This window comes from Equus asinus, chromosome 7 (genome assembly GCF_041296235.1).
Source record: "Equus asinus isolate D_3611 breed Donkey chromosome 7, EquAss-T2T_v2, whole genome shotgun sequence".
NCBI classification, from domain to species: Eukaryota; Metazoa; Chordata; class Mammalia; order Perissodactyla; family Equidae; genus Equus; species Equus asinus.
This window is the reverse complement of record NC_091796.1, coordinates 21,189,253-21,207,154: the sequence shown is the minus strand read 5'-3', so window position 1 is coordinate 21,207,154 and position 17,902 is coordinate 21,189,253. Positions and strand designations below refer to the sequence as shown.

The 17,902-nt window shown below is 37.9% G+C and overlaps 1 protein-coding gene across 50 annotated transcripts in view; it reads right to left on the bottom strand.

Moving 5' to 3' along the window:
* Positions 1-5,924: 5,924 nt before the first annotated feature.
* The window catches only part of TCF4 (transcription factor 4), a 343,772-nt gene continuing 331,794 nt past the window's right edge, over positions 5,925-17,902 (bottom strand). For 28 of the 50 annotated variants that reach the window (XM_014846921.3, XM_070513001.1, XM_070513014.1 and 25 more), the window contains 5 exons: positions 12,370-12,505; positions 10,587-10,749; positions 7,113-7,342; positions 6,488-6,628; positions 5,925-6,290 (listed from right to left, as the gene is read on the bottom strand). In XM_014846921.3, the coding sequence (XP_014702407.1) occupies positions 6,492-6,628; positions 7,113-7,342; positions 10,587-10,749; positions 12,370-12,505 (666 nt within the window). In that variant the 3' untranslated portion in view covers positions 5,925-6,290; positions 6,488-6,491. The remainder of the gene's footprint in view (positions 6,291-6,487; positions 6,629-7,112; positions 7,343-10,586; positions 10,750-12,369; positions 12,506-17,902) is intronic. The other 22 variants (XM_070513021.1, XM_070513026.1, XM_070513025.1 and 19 more) reach the window with 1 other exon arrangement.

Sequence of the window (17,902 nt, the reverse complement as noted above, 5' to 3'; positions counted from 1 at the left end):
TTTCTTTACAATACATGCCGTGACTGGTGAGCATGTGGACTTGAAACTAGATGGAAGTAAGGAGCATGCCATATTGAACCAGACATCTTCTGGCTGGTAGAGCATTAAGGGTCCCATGTGCAATTTAGATGTAGGATCCTGGGGTGATTTGAACATAAGCAGCACACTAGTTCTTTTTCGTTGTTTTCATGCTCTCTATAAAGTGGCTTACAAATGAAATGTCTTAGGTGGTTGGTCAAGAGAAAAGTGGTCTACGATTGCAGCCTGGAGTAAAACTCCCACTTGGTCTTATATGAATGGATTCAATTGTACGACTAAAAATGATTTCCCATTTCAACTCCTTTGGATAATCTTCCCTTCTTAATTTCTAACATTATTGGGATCTTCTTAACTTTTGGATATTTCAGTTTCTCCAGCAATTTAACTTCCTTTGGAAAAATGAACCAAAGTCGAAGTTTAACGTTTAATGTGGTCCTTTTAAATAAAACATAATATTAATAGACTACATAAGAAACACTGAACTGGTGCCCAAGCTCATTTTTCCCCTTTTTAGTAGTTATATAATCAAATATAATACTAAAAGACTAAATGCTTGTGGCTCTTTTATATATATTTAAAACACACAGTAAGAACATAAGAACATCTCAAATCATTTAGAAGGAAAAAGGGGAGGGGTCATCAACCAAAATCTTTGGAGATTTCATAAAATTTAAATATCTGCAAACAGTCCAACCAAAAAGAAAAAAATCCCAACATTTGGCTGTGGAGGGCACTTCACATGTGAACCAAATGGCGTTATAACATTTTCCTTCAGGTAAACTAGTCACTAAATCCCATTAGAAAGAATACAAGAGCAATATGGATACATCCCCCAAATACCACGTACTCAATTAGAACATTCTGTTGCGAAGCGCTCATCTACCACGGCTCTCCTTTCCATTGCATACATTACTTAACATTTCTACAATGCAATGTCAAACAGCCTCCAAGTTCTGCAAAGCAGACTGATGTCCATTCTACAAAAATATTACAGTACATAACACTGAATAATTTTAATCTGTACATTTTTTTCCCTCCCATAATAGGTGACACGCGTCCGTTTGTACAAGTTAGAAAAAAACATCTGGTTGTTTACATCTGGATTAATAGTCAACAGAGTCAACCAGAAGTGGTGGGGTGGGGAGAGTTTGATAGAGTATAAATACAGTGTCATATTAATTGTGGTTAACAATACTCAGCTCTTCACAAAGTGATACAAAAGAAATCATCTTAGATTTTTGACTGAAAAGATTTAGCTGAGGAGGTTCTGCCAAAGTCGACCGACTGATCCCAAGGTTAAGGCTGACTTGACTTAGCAAGGTGCAGCACAACACAAAACACTGGCGCAGTTCAGAGCTCTTCAAATGCATAGCTTCAGTGTTACATGCACATTAATTATATTCCTTCAATTAGTTAATCCTCTAGACAGTTTTCTTTTTGATTTGCATGCATCCCGTTCCATTTCCATTAAGGGCATCTCTTCCTTGGTCAATCACGTGCTTTTGCTTTTCAATTTGTTTTTGTGATTTTTTTGTTTGTATGTTTTGTTTGTTAAGCTGTCAATACCTCCAACACTTGGAAAAGGAAATATAGAGGTGGTTTTACTTACAAAAGAGAATCAGAGCTATATGGACAATGTAAAATGAAATGAAACAAGTGTCAGAGACAGTTTATAAAAATGGCACATTTATTGCTACAGAACGGTCATGTACATGACTTCATCGAATAACTACAGATGGGAAACAGGTAATGGCCTAGACCACGCTGGGTTTGTTTTTGTCTTGAAGGAACTCCAGCACACAACCTGTTTGGACACTTCTACAAATCAGAAATACACCAAAAACATGAAAAATCGAGGCACTCAGCCACACATTGAAAACAAGGTGTAACTGTTTATCTTTTTTTTTGAAATGTTTTCCCTTTTTTTCTTTTTTTAACAATTTTTTTTTTAGTTTTTAATGCTGCAGCTATGTGTACAGTCGCAAAAATTTCCCCGCTGCGACCTACAACTAAAAAAAAAAACAAAAAAAACAAAAAACAAACAAAAAAAGCTACCATACAGTTTCATCTCAGTAACACATGGTAAAATAACATCTTTTAAATAGTAAAATAAAGTAACAAACTTTTACTCATAATGATTCCAAAAATCTACAAAGAAGAAATATTCAGAATCTGACAATTTTTTTTTTGTAATATTCATGGTATAAAAGGATTGCTCCTGCGAAAAATAAGCCAAATATATTTTTTATTTTTAAATTTAGTTTTTTTCCTACTAGGGTGTACTACAGTCTATTTTATAGCAAAAAGAGCACTAGACAAACAAAGCTTTATAACAAAAAGCCAGGCACTGATACATGGTAAATCTCTGCTTTTTTTTTTTTTCTTATCTTCACTTAATTGCATCACAAGTAACAAGAATGAAAAAGGCCACAGTTCATATATTTTCACCATTACATATGTCTATAATACTTGAAATGAGTATGGGAAAACCAGTACTGCACAAAGATGAGTCCACTTCAAGTCCCATGAGAAAGAGCATGTCTCTAAAGAAAAACAAGCAAAACCAAAGCAAAATAAAAAGAGGCCTGAAGGCCTTGGTGCCCCATTGTGTTGGAATTCATCATATTCCTTCTTGACTTTTTTTTTTTGTTTCCAGTCAGCCAGCAGACTAAATTTTTGTGCTTGTTTATGCTGAAACAATTTCAGGTTCACGTTTAGACACAGATCATATTCTGCCTGTTGGATCCAAGACGAAAATCCTCTTAACCCCAAGTCTCGGTTCAACTCCCTCCCCACCCCCCAATCCCTCATCAAAATAAAGATCACAAATTAAAAAAAAAAAAATCAAGAAATAGGAAAAAGCGAAAAGTAAAAAAGGAATCGGAAGACCGAATCAGAACCAGTTGCGTTACCGGGTGGACTGACAGTTGTATAAACATTAGTGTTCCTCGCAGCTACACAGAAGACAAATGGTAAAAATTTCTGGATGAACAGATCCCTATTCTGCATATTCATAAATTACTTGAATGTGGAGGTGGATCGATTGTTCCAAGTTGCTTTTCAAGTCCAACTCTTTCAAGAAACCCCCAGCCTAAGTATCATCATCATCATATACATAGTGTAGTATGGACCCTTTCGAATTTTTTGTAAGGACATTAATTCTGTCTTCTGCTAAATTTCATTCAAAAATCCAGCGCAGGATACCAATATCTTACCTGGGTTCGATAATTACAAAACAACGACAAGAAAAAACACACTAGAAAGGCCACATTCCCTTTCATCTTTTTTTTTTTTTTAATAGGGATACAACCCGATTAATACGGACAGGTGCAGATCATGTTTCTCCACCAAGCAAAAAGTAGTGAGCAGCTTTTGGTGGCCGTTCGAAAGTTTTTCGCTTATTTCCAAAGGGAATTCAACAATAGAGGTATTCCATTACCGAGTAATGAATACATCAAAGCTGGTGAACAGGAAATTGCAGCTTTTACTCTGTTTGAGTGAGAACAAAATAGAAAGCACCAATTTAAAAAATAATCAAATAACTACGATTTAATTTTTTGCTTTGTTTACAGATTTGAAAACCTTTAAATCAGCTCTATGAGGCACCTTTCTGACAACACGTATCAAAAGTGCCATTCTTAAAATGTACATCAATGCAGGGAGTGTTTCCAGTTCCCTAAAGAGTAAACACCATTATTTTCTTCTGTACACTTATCCTGAATGTGATCAGAGGATACCTGCTTCCTATATAATATTGTTCTTAGGGATACCCGCCTTGGTAGACTATACAAAATGAGTGCAGAATGTACCACTAAAAGGAAATCTTTAACATACTGAGGGAACAATACACATGGTTTCCGTCATTCGGGAGGAGGGGAGAGTACACCATATTGTCTTCCGTGCCCTTCTTTGAGCCCCTTTGTTGGTACATTTCACAGGAAAGCCTCAAAATAACTTGCCATGAAGTTTGATTTCTGCTATTCTCCTAAGGTTTTAATCCACCTCCACATTTTAGGAACTTATCAACAAATCAAAGTATTTTAGTTTTATCGCTACTGAACATATTTACAGTTTTCAACACACACACAGCTAATCAAAATGTTTATGGGTTTGTAAAAGATGACCACGTGGTAACTATCTTATTTGTTCTTACATTTTCAGAAAGGAACATAAAATTCAGATTCTTGTAGCTCACTATTTCATTTAAATGAGACTTTTTTAAACCACACAGTTTAAAAAAAACAAAAACCGATACAATGTATTAAAACACATAATAACAAGAGTCTACATGTAAAAATATAACTTTTACATACACAATTTCAAAATAATGATACGTTTGCCATTTGTTGCATAAAATTTACAAATGTATTTCATTACTATATAACTGGCAAAACAGGAGAACAGATGGAACGTTTAGACCATTTCGATGGATTTATGGCATTTACTCAGTGCTGATAGGTGGAAAAACTACTTGAACAGGGATTTTTTTTCTTAATACATGCCAAAATTGTGTGGCTGTAAAAATAGAAACGAGTTAGAGACAAAAGGATGCTGACAAATACTTAACTAGGAGCACTATTTGTTTACTGCACTATACACCAAAGTCAATCATTATAAAGATTCACGATGGAAGTTGGTTCAATTGTGCCCAGACGTCAAAGCTAGCTATCTGATGAGTTGCTGTGCCATAGCTTGATCTATGCTTCTATCAAATATGTTAAGTATAAACTTCATTCATACTGGCCAGAGAAATACTGCACTACCCCTCCTCAAGAAAGTGCAACTTAATGCTTTAGGACTTATAAGGCTTGTTATAATGCTGCATGATGATTGAATATTGGCATTTTTCAGACGAAGGAGGAGGCAGTTAAGTCATCTACATCTTAGTAAACCCATTTTGAAAAAAAAAATCAAGAAAGCAACAAAATCAATCAGCTCTGTCACACTACTTGCAATTTTCTCATTTGATGGTTTTTGAACTTGACTTGTTTTTTTTGTTTTTGTTTTTTTCCAAAAATCTGACCATGTATTCAGAAACACCTCACTGCACACTACTTCGGCTACACATGTAGGTAACACTTTAATCATTTTGTTAAATCACAGCCACTTTGATTATGTTATGTTTCCGATGATATAAACATTGGAAGGCACAGTGGTAACATTGTAGCATTCTAACCTTGTACCTCTGAAAATCCCAGAAAAGGGTCACAAACGCAACATTACACTCCAGACAAACTTTTGCCATGTCTTGGTAATGCTGCTTGTAATATCTACACATGATGTGACTTTTAAGTCCTGTGTTCCCAAAAGACTGGAGAAACAACTTTCTACTTATTTATGAATGAAAAGCAACATCAGGGTCAGCATTTCATCCTGCACTACCCCTCCGGAAGCAGAGTTGGCACTACAGGTTACAATAACAAACTGGGGAAAGGGACAGAAAGAAGACCAAAAAAAAAAAAAAAACAACAAAAAATCCGTATTTACAGTAAAATCTTTCTTTTAAAAAAGTTAATCAGTACTATTTTTTTACAGGAGAAAAAAGTCTGAAACAAATGAACAAAAGCTTACCATAGTCACTAAATTTTTAATATATATTTATATATATATTTATATATATATTTGTCATAGGTCTATAAGATCCATCTGTTCCTCCTACCCTAAGGAATGGCTAATGTCATCACTTCGTTGTCATCAGGACGTGTGCTGGTTTTGTTACGAGGGCAGCTGAGCTTCCCTTTTTCAATATCCAGTAATTATAAACACTAGCTGACTTGAATACCAACAAAAACGTTCATGTAGTTGTCTTCAGAAGTACACTTTTTCATTATTGCAAGTTTACAATTTTTTTTAAATTAAATATTTTTTTCAGACTTACAAATTAATTATATTTTTTTTTTTTCCAAAAGAAGTTTAGGCACAAATGCATTGTTCCACAGTGTGGAAAGATTGCCATTCAGTCTCCGGGCTGGGTCTCAGCCTCCCACATACCGCTTTGCACATTCTGAATGATATGTTAAGAGAGTCATCCCTCAAGTTGCACTTTTTTCTTTCTTTTTTTTTTTGTTTGTTTTTCGGTTTTTTGATAATTGGGAATGCTGAAACCTCTTGCGTCTGCGATTCATAACTACTCAGACTTGTCTTATATTACAAAAAAAGGGGTTAAGGAGAAGTGTTTATGTGGGTTTAAGATAATACAGCTGTTAAGGAAGTGGTCTCTTGTATTAATGAAGCAATGTGGCAACTTGGACCTGAGAAGGGAAAAAGAGAGGAAAATTAATTAATACATTTATAACAGAAGAGGTAAATGTTTTGTTTTTAAACTCTTTTTTTCCAAGGAGGAAAAAAAAATCTATCTGCTAATTTGGGCAAAATTTGACGTTTATGGCTGATGCCTGGGTGAGAGTCACAAAGGAAAGATTTCAGAAATGGTTGGAAACAAACTTGCCCTTTTACATCTGTCCCATGTGATTTGACGCATCTCCCATGCCAGGGTGAGGGCCCGCCAAGGAGAGCGGGGGCGGCTCTGAGGACACCTTTTCTTCCTCCCTTCTTTTCAGACACGCAGCTTTCGGATTCAGATTCCTTTCTGTGGAAGATTAAAGCACAGAGCAGTTAGTGAATGCCAAGGCTTCTGGCAGAGGGCAGTAATGCACGCTTCTGCACGTCTGCTGACCCTTTTTGTCAGTTTTTACATTACAGAATATAAGGAACAGTTACTAAATGTGCACTGCAGCAGTTCATTTGGTCAATCACTAGGAAAAGCTGAACTGTGTGATTTGCACTGCCACTTTACAGTATAAGAAAGTTGGTAAAGCAGATAGACCAAGCTCCAATTACTGATAGTACATATGGAAACATCAAAATGAAATCTAAGTTACGAGACAGTCCTGTAATTTAATTACAGGAGAAAGGGAAGCTGCTTATAGATTTTGATACAATCTGCAATTGAAACAATTATTCTGAATGAGTCTACTATCTCCTCCTGCTCAAGGCAGGCAAGTCCATCACGCCTCCCTCCAGCTGCGTGCTACCCGTGACCTCTGCAAGGAGGCCAGCTGGCTTGCACTGACCTCGCACTTGCTGCTCCAGGCTGAGGATGACAGCCACAGCCTGGTGGAGGATCAGAAGCTTGGTCTGGGGTTTGTCACTCTTGAGGTGGAGCTGCACCATGCGGCCGAGCTCCTTGAAAGCCTCGTTGATGTCGCGGACCCGCAGGCGCTCGCGGGCGTTGTTGGCCATCCTTCGCTCCTTCTCACGCTCTGCCTTCTGCTCCGGTGTCAGGTCCTCGTCATCATTATTGCTGTGGGACAAAGAGGATACGACATTTTCTAATGGTGTGGGGAAAAAGAAGGTATCTAAGTTACTTCTGTTTTCTTTCAGAGTTTTGGGGGAACTCTTCCATCTCAAGCTGTTGTCCTTGGCAGGATTTTACATCTACTTGAGTTTGGGATTGCTGTAGATGGCTGTGACCAACCATACACAAGACATTTGGTTTCTCCCAGATATGAAACCCAATTCAAGTAGGAGAGGTTAAAGTTAGGGCTCAGAGTGATCTATAACGATGTAGAGGGGCAAAAAGGGAAACAAAGCTTTTATAATGAGGCTACACTCTACAAAGCAGGCCACAGTCAACTTGGGCTTAAGCTACATTGCATGACCACAATTCAGAAAAAGTTTTAGATGAAGCTGCTTTTCTAAACTTTCATACATAAACTTTCATAAAATCTGAAACCCAAGGAAAACAAGTGACTAAAAAAAAGATTTTGATAGGTCAAAATCAACACAGTGCAGCTAGACACGATTAAGAAGAAGGTCCTACATTCAAGATACCAGAGCAATGGGAGTGGAGACAGTGGGCCTTTGTCCAGGTTTCAACAGTAACTAACTGGAAGGCTTGGTCAGTCCACTTAATGTATCTGAGTCTCTTTTTCTCCACGTATTATTAAATAAAAAGGCTAGAGAGACATGATCTCCGTAGCCTTTAACATTATGGATGTTTATGATGCCAAAGACAAGCTGGGGAAATCTGAGTTGATATGATCTATGCAAAACAAAGCAAAGCAAACCAAAGCAAACCCAAACACCTACTGGTTATAAATGACCATAATCTCATTGTGGGTCAAAAATGAAGCCAAAAAGCTAATCTCTGGTTGGGCGAACAGAAATACTATACGATTCATATCAAAGGCACGGTTGTGCCCAGTCGAGTCTAGAAAAGGGAAGATTCCTTCTGTTTCTAGGTGTCACGACGACAAATCAGAAACTTTTGAATGGAAGGAAATAGGTTGATGAGCCGTCTGGAAAGCATATCATATAAGGAAGGTTTCATGGCATCTAGTCTTCAAATATTTCATGGGCAATCATGTAAAAAAGAGAGGTGTGGGAGATGTCTTGTCTCAGGGAGGCAGAACAGAACAAAGAACTCCAAGCGGTATAGTTTGAATTAACATGAGTAAGAACCTTTTTGGGTATGAGAGAGAGCAGAAATGAAGTGATCTTCACTGAAAAGTAAAAGACTCCCCATTACAAGAAACAATATGGAGGTGACCACCTATAAGGATGTTAACCTAGAGATTTAAATGTTAATCTCTACTTTAAAATTCCAGGAATCTGAAATGTTCACAGAATAAAGATGTTAATCACAACATTTCAGAGCTGGAGGACATGGGAGAAGTTAGCTAGACAATTCAGTGTATACTAAATGAATGAATGTTGTACACTAATGAATGTTGGCTTAAAAGGCATGGCTCCAAATCTTCCATCTTCCATTAGAGAATTTCCAGGTAATTTTCAAATTTCAATAAGGACAAAACGCGATTGTGAAGGCCCAATGAATCAAAAATGGGAGTGGTATTCTTGGGTTGCAAGGAAATGTTGCACATAAGAAGACATGTGTAAGCACAGAGCACTGATAACAGAGGGGAGGAGGAAGATGCTAAAGGAAGGATGCTGTAAGACTTGGCTCATCTCCACATAAGTTAAACTCCCTTCTAGATGGGACTGTCTGCTGTGGATGTTTGCTGGTAAATATGCAACTGAACTGAACCAGTCGGAAAAGGCACTTTTTCTCTGCCATCTGATCCTCTTTACTTCCTCCGCTGATCCCTACTCTCCCTCACCCATGACCTCTACTGATACTAAGGAAATCAAGGTTACTATGAATTCACGTCCACATTCCACCACACGAACAGGATGTAACAAGTGACAAGAGAACAGAATCGAGTCTCCGCTGGGCCCATCCTGAAGTTAAAAATTTGGGTAAAATTTTTAAACATCAAACATGTGCCACAACTTTCACAAAGTGGGAACTTGTTTTCCAAAGGTATTCAGGCTAATGACTAATTAGAATTGGCTATTGACTTGTAAATAAATTGGTTACGCAAATAAAATTGCCTAGGTTTGAAAAGCAGTGCCCTACCACACAGTTTTGGAGGCATAACTAAATGTCACAAGGGTAACCTTTTAAAATAAAAAGGTACTTAACGGTAAGTCAAAATGTACTGAAACGTCAAAGAATCCATTAATATGCATAAGTTATGGCCACTAGTTAAATTACCAAGAACTGATGAACTAACAGAGAAGCCGGTAAAGATGTGAAAGCCATTTCTTGAGATTTCTTACCAATATGGCCAAGAGGGAGGAAATTCTTCAATGATGGTGGAAAGGTGTAAGCTAGAAGGTTTTAGCACTTTTGGAACTTGTGGAAGGACACGTAATAAAATTTATCTCAATATTGACAAAGGTAATATGAAAAGGCAGCATGTTCTTAATTGCTAAAGGACATTAGATATAACCTTGAGAATGACAGCCTTTAAAAGGGAGGTGTAGTCTTAGTACAACTTATTTAATTTGCATATAAAAACAACCCAAGGGAATCGAGGCAAAGAACATGGGTGCCATGTTATTGGTATTTGAAAACCTCTGATTACCAGAGTAAAGTTAAAGTTCAAGGAGATAGTTTCTAATGTTAAAATAGTGGATATTTAAGAAAACCAACCAGAAGCTATTTTCCTGCAGTTGTATTTTCCGTAGAAGGGAGTATCCAGGAGAAAAAAATTAGTAATTTAGGTATTGCTTTTATATATATATATCTCTCTCTCTCAATATGTTTAGGAGAAAGCTGGGAAATCAGTATTTTCTCACTTTCAAGGTAAGAAAAAAGTTACAGCTGCATATTCATCAATTGAGTTTTCAATACCGCTAAGATCTCTTTCTAGAAATATTTTAGAAAGAACATTTCTGACCAAATTTGTAGAATAGCACAGTTTTAAAAATCGACTGTTCGCATTTAAATCGGTTACAACTTGTTTTTATCGTGTGTAATTAGCACTGGGTCCAAATTCATAAATGCAAAGATACTTTAGGCTGCCCCAGAGTACACGTATCTGAAAGGATACTTGAGTACTTCCAGGGTAGGCCTTTAATTTCTTTTTAGCTGTGGATTTACCTGCCAGGAAAAAACTGAATCGTTTCTTCCTGTTCTGTTCACTTCATCAAAGTCCAATAAAGGAATTAAATGAAGCGACAGTATTATATACTGTTACCTAGATCTTGACCTAGTAATTGATTTGATATCCTTCTTGTCGTCATCTAATTTCTTGTCCTCGGAAGATTTCGTGTCTTGAAGGTTCTCATCGCCCTCGTCATCGGACTTGATCTCAGAGCTGCCGGAGGAGACACTCTGGCCCTGTAATCCTGGTGGCATGCCTACAGAAAAGACGACCAGGTGACACTTCCACCAAAGACTCGATGCACGAACGCGCGCACCCTAGATCACAGAACTGCCAGCTATATAATTCATACTGTTGAACTGTGATCCTTCTGTCACTTTTTTTGCGCTATTTGGTGAAGTTTCAAAAATGCACCTGCAGAAACAAGTTTCCCCTGCATTGGCTCTGAGGTTAAATTCTATTTTGCAATCTTTTGGAGTAGATGGTAATTTCACTGTCTACAAAACATCAACTTAATTGCAATGAAAATCATAATCATGAAAATCACACACCTCAATGTTCTGATTAAGAACCCAAGTAAATATCAGCTATTATATTGAGTTTCTTCCATATGCAATGATTTAATAGAAAAATGTCCTTAAAATATAATTCCCAGGGAGTACACTAAATATGTGCAGTCAAGACTTCAATAGATACCCTAACGATATTCTGAAATTAGGCTTCTCTTATCCTCAAGAAGTAATCAGCATTTAAGAATGGTACATATGGAAAGCAGTTAGCTGCTCACTGAAGAAATTTCTAGCCTCATCATTGCTCAACTTTCAAGATCATAATACATTTGAAAACTTGACCCTAAAACAATCATTTATTTCTAAGGTAGGAGCATGTCTCTTGAGTATTTCCCTCTATTAGTAATCTGTGCAGTCTACAACCTTGTCACTCAAAATTTGGTCCATGGGCCAGGAGCATCCTTATCACCTGGGAGCCCATCAGAAATGCAGAATGCCAGACCCAATGAATCAGAATCCTTAACAAGATCCTCAGGTCATGTGTATGCACATAAAATTTAAGAAGCACTGATCTAGGATAGAGAAAGAAAAAGCAAAGGCTCTTTCAAAGAAAGGGCCGCCAAATTGTTACTATTCAGATAAAAACGGGCAGGCATACCCATATATATAATTAACACTCAGATCTGTACAATGTTTAACAGCTGAAAAAATGCGTCTACACATTCTCGTGGTAGTGTTATGATTTTTATTCTAAACCTGAGGGGAATGAGAGGATGTTATTTTAGTGTCTCCTAGTCACCTGGTCAGCCAGTCACACAGGGAGCAGGGGCCCCAGGTCTTGCCTCTGCAGTACCACTTCCTGGGGTCATGAAAAGCCGACTGGAATCAGTGGTATGAGGCAACCATTACGGGGCTGCATGACGTAACGGCGAAAACCAGCCAACCAAATTCCATTTTTCAAATGTACCTACATTTCCTTCGATCTTAAACAACAACAAAAATTTCCTTCCTTCCTATTCATTTGGAAATATCATTTTCAGGCTACAACTAACCACATTAGAGGACCTGAATGAATAAAATGTGGAAATAGCTAAAATAAAATTTCCTCTCATCAGTCTATTGTCTCATTCCCTGCTGAAATAGTACCAGGATTTCAGAGGATGTTTGAGGAAAACAGTTATTGAAGAAACACAATTAGCCGTCTACGTTCTAAATACTTTCCCATTTACTTACCATTTTGGTACCAAATTTGATTCTTGGTTTTCTGCCAGTGCTTCCTGAGGGATGAATGCCAAGGAAGCATGGGATCAACACCGGATCTACTGTTGTTTAAGTGAGGTCAGAAGTGCCCTCTGAGGCGGACCTACCTCTGTAAGGGTCCTGGGGTGGGTTCAAATCAGGGGAAGTTGCAGACTGGACAGGAAGCTGTGGAACCGGAACCTGGTTTGGCACAAGAGAATGGCTGCCTCTCAGGGCCACGCCATCTTCACGATGGGCCCCAACCTGAAAGGGTGAGAGGAAGCACAGAGTTTAGCAGGAACCAGAGGTGCGACAGCTGTTTGCAGGGGCAGCAAGGACCGGATGAAGGAAGACTGGCCTTTGAAAAACAATACTCCCAAATGCATTTCACTAGAGGGCGCTGGAGGACCGCACATGCACCTATAGTACCCTGCAAAAACACTTAACACTCAGTAAGATGCCGTGCTGTACATTCAGTGACAAATATGGCAGAGTAGCTCAGGCAGGTAAAACGTCAAATTGTCTCCCAGGGTGCTGCAGTGGAGCGCACTGATTCGTACCCATCTGTCTTCTATCATGTCCGCCAACAGATCTGACAATTATCTTAATGCCCATATGCTTAATTGTGGGCTTCTCAATTCCCCCATTGCTATCGGAAATCCTACAGGAATTTCAATTTGGCATTCGACTTTCATTTCAGGGGATAAGATTCTCAGGCCTGCCATTTTTTTTTCCATAATGCCAGCTAAGCCTCTGACAGCGGAAGCTACAGCAGTATGGGACATAGCCCCTGCTCGGTACAAATATAATAAAATGTCACCTGGCTTTCCAAAACTGGCAGCCCATTCCAAATTAATGTTTACTGTATTTCATCAGCTGCTGAGTTCCAAATCCAAAGGGGGACCATTTCTGCCAATGCCACCACACCGGAAAATGTACCAATAAAGGTTTTATTAAACACACCAGTAATGCCATCATTACCACGTGAAGATGTTTGGACATTTTTCCATTTTTTTTTCACTATTCTGATCCTAGAAAGACACCATATTGTAAACGCTCTTTATGTTTCCAAGAATAAAATTATAGAGTACAGCATGATGACTCGGTCTGAAAAAAATACTGCTGAGCTTTTTATTAACTACTACTACCTACTCCGGGGTCCAGAGATGTTGAACTCGTGGCACAGAGACAGCAATTGCTGACTTTATAGCATAAGCCTTAAAGCAAAACCATTAAGCATTTGCAAACCAAGAGGAACATGAGTAGCTTACATTTCCGTTTGCATTTCCAAGTATTTATTTTCTTAGCCTATTGTTAGGTGAACATTTACGCAGGACAGTGAGTCTAACACTAAAAATATTTATCTAAGAATTTATACTGCTATGAATCAAAAAGTTGAATTTTTCCAATCCAAAATATAAAACCACAAAGCAGAATCTTCACTTTTTGCTACCAAATGTTTGCAAAGAGTATTTTCAAAGAATGCAGCAATAAGACTGAACCAACAACAACCAAATTCACAGAGCCGAATGAAGCATATGCTATCCAAAGGCAGCCTAGTGTAAAGCATCACCTTATAAACTCCAAGACAACACAGAAGAAAATCATTCAGGGGGAGGGGAAAGGATCATATAAATCACACTAATTGTTCAGATTCAAAAACACAGCAAGAACAGTAAAGGATTTAAAGACTTGTGAGCAACAGGAAGTAAAAATGAGTGTTGCAGCTGAGAGATCTGAGCACTCCGGTGGTGTCTGCCACCTGCGTGCCTGTGTCCCTTCCCAGAACGTTCTGAATGGTCGTTACTTAGCCTCTATGTGGGTGCCTCAAATGTACTGAGGCTCTGATTATCTCCCAAAGCAGCCTATTCCATTCGCACAACAAGCCAGCTCCCCAGTAGCTTCCACCCACTGGCTCCAGTTTCCACTTTTAGAGTTCCATGGAATAAACACAAGCCCTTTTCATATATTTACACCAGTGCCATGCCATTCCTGTCTTTCATCTGTAACTGAAGCCTGATCTCTTACAGGCAGACCATGCCCACCCAGTTCCTTCAACCATTTTTCACTCACTCTTTGTGTATGTTTTTATTTTCCTTCTAAACAAAAGAGTGACAGCTATTTTCTGCTCAGGTTTGGATTTGCCATTTTTATATTTGTGCATTTAGAAGACTGATTCAATCGATCATTATCCTTTCAGGCTAAGATGTCAACTTGTAAACATGAATTTTACAGGCCTTGGTCAAATGGTACTCTTTAAGGCTGTCAATCAGTGTTAACCTAACTAATTACCTTAGTGCCGATTCATACTTACTGGTGTTCTCAATGGACTTAATTTCTTGAATTTTCACAAAGGATGATTCTAAGTTGGAATCACTGATGGTAACCACAGATTTGAGCATGGCGGAGATGTACACTCCTTCTACTTTAGAATCTTCTGTTAAAACACTCAAGTCTTCCTTGTGGGCAAGGATGCAACTTAAGGTTAAAATCTTGCTTTTTACTTAAATCATATTCAGTTATTAATCCTGAAATTTCTTTCTTTCCTCTAGATCATATTTAGTTTTTACAAGGGGAAAAAAGAACTCACAACCAATTGTCTTTATTTTCTTTGCCTCAACTCTTATGAAGGACAGTGCAACTGAGTGAGAAGAATACAATAATGAGAGAATAATATCTAGATCCTAACTGTAACTGGTCTTTGTTAGCTATGTAACCACGAGTAAGTTACTCAAATCCAAATGGAGAAAATAACACGAGAGGTCATGGAGAATAAGTCCCAGATTTAGTGCAAGGAGTAGCAGTATGCAAAACAGCTGGTACAAAGCAGATACACAATAATTATAGGTATTGTTATATGTTCTAACTGAAAATACTTGCTTACGACAGAAATAAGAGTATGGAGTTCAAGAACTCCTCGAACTCAAGCTACCTTCACTTACGGTCATCTTTGCACGCTTTTTCTTTATTTTGTTCACATCCATTTGATTTTAAATCTTTCTCCTGTGCAATAACAGTAAAATCTTAAATGACAGTACAAATGTGTTTGAGAATATAGATGTATATCCATCTATATTTTTGTTTGGATTTTAGGTGGGCAAGACATTCTAACTTTTTCTCTCTTCTATACATCATCTCAAGTAATATATCAATCGTTTTCCATAAAGGAAAGCGGGGACAAAGTTATCCTTGATCTTTTAAGGCCTCTCTTTTAAACTATGTGTATTCCAGGTCAGATCAATGACCTACGATAGGTCCAGATCCACATGGTAGTCACCTTAATTCTCTAGGATCAATCCCATTGCTTGTGGCTGTGGAATAGCATTCCAATTTGAAGAATTAGCTTTGCTTTGCTTATTTCCTTGGCCGCAGACAGCATGTCCTAACCCTATTTACTTCTCTTTCAGAAACATTATTTCTAGTCACATAAGAGACAAAGAAAGAAAGACAGCGGAAGGTCAGCACAAATCCACCACTTGAATAACTGAGAAATAGACAGAAGAACCAATACTGCCATCGGTACATACAAGGGTCAGGATTTGTCCACTTTCCATATAATAAATATATAATAATGTAACAAGAAAAATGTAGCTTTCTTCCATCTACAAATCGATTCTACATGGTGCTTATTTTTAGAAAATCCATACTTCATTAAAGCCTTATTTTGATAAACTTTCCATCTAGATAAGCAATAATTTAAAGATAAAAGGCAGTCTATGAAAACAGTTAATTTTATCAATATCGATTGCAAATTTTTTGCAGCCTTTAAGAATAGAGCATTCTTATAGTCACATACAATGTGGTTTTAGCATATTTATGCAAAAAGTAAAAGACAGAATTAAAATCTAAAAATGATTAGCTAATTGTTAACTGATTGATCAGAGAGTCCATTTATTAACTCAACAAACAGTTATTTAGTCCATGCTTGTCACTCTGTGGGGTGCTGGGGACAGGGCGGTGAATAACTTAGATGTGGCCCCTGTCCTCCTGGAGCGCACAGTGATCCTTGGTGGGATTTTTGTCACTAACCAATTTAGTGCAGCAGTTTTAATAGTAAGGATCAGAGACTCATTCAAGCTTGCTCAAGTGAAAGATTTATCATGAAGATTTCTATAATTTAAGTTTCGGACCCAAAGAGCTCTTGGGACCTAAGGCCATTCCTTGTCTTTCATAGGCCATCCCAGCCTCTCTCCTCCCTCTGGTGACCCTCTGCCTCTCTCTGGCTTCTGCACCCTCATGACTACAGCCTGGACTCTTCCTTCATGGTATCTCTTGGTACTTTCTTGTAGGTTCTGTACCTGATGCTAACTCCCTCTGTGTCTTAGCATTTCTGAGTTCAGAATGCTAAGATCATCTGATGGCCTAGCTTATAACTTTGAAGCAGACATGGGCCACCCAAAGAATGGGCCACCCTAGGATCAGGTGTCCCCATTTCTGGTCCAATGAACTACAAAAGAAGAAGACAAGGCAGGATCGCCTGGTCTTGCCCCTTCCACAGTCCCCATAAATCATGGCTCGTATGTGCAAATATCTAAGTTATGTAGCATCTTAGGTCATATTACATTCAAATTCTGATACTGCTATTTAAATTCTCCTGTGTGAATTTATCATTAGGAATAATTCAATACCTTTAGAAGTGCATTACTTCTTTTGAATCACATAAGCACCATACAATTTTAAATAACCTTACTTTCCAACGAAAGGACTGAGATATTAGAAGCACTTTTCAATCACACTTTATAGACTTTGGGGCTTGCAGAGACTTGGAACCCACTTAGGCCAAACTTCTTATTTTACAGAGAAGAAAGCTAAGGCCAAAAATGGTTAAGTGACTTAGCAGATTTTGTTAAGTGACAGCTTTGATGAGTGACTGAAACAGATTTTGAACTCAGAAAACTTATAATAACATTGAACAACTTGATGGGGCATATATATATGGGAGGGGAGGAGAGTTGAGTGACAAAAGGAGTTTACTTTCTGGAGCTTTTGTTTTAAAACTGTGTGTGTGTATAGCTATAGATATGAAAATCACTTTAGTTTTCTTTATCGTAGGGGAAAAAACATCATGGTTCACCAACTCAGGCCAAGGCCAAGATGTCTAACTAAATTACAAAATTTAATATTTGCCACGACTCCTCCAACATAAACAGATTTAAAAGATATGCTGCTTTAAATTAGGTGGCTGTTGGCAAGGCTGTTTTTATGTGGGGATGCATAAAGCATCCTGGTAAATATCCTTATCCTGATCCTCAAGCTAACAACAAACACCACAAACAAAAAAGACATTCACTGTTTCTGCTCTCTTTGTTTCCAGGGAGTATTGTGAAAGTAATTATTCTGTTGTATTTAAGAGGCCTATTTCATGGATGGGAAAATGTATTAAATTTCATTTGGCAGTTATTCAATCCTTGTTAATGTTATCTCCAGAGATAACTGCTTCAAAACAGGCTTTCAGACTCAGTTCCTTCTCTTCTACCATAATCCTTCTAAAAGAGTGTAGGATGGGAACTTTAGGAAACTTGCCATGAATTTCTAGACCAAGCGATAATGACACAAAACCAGAAAAGCTATTAGAAACACTTTGGTCTATCAAAACAAAAGTTCCTTATTCATGGCATCTGGTTCCAAATTTTTCTTTTGACATAGGTGTCTTTTAGAAAG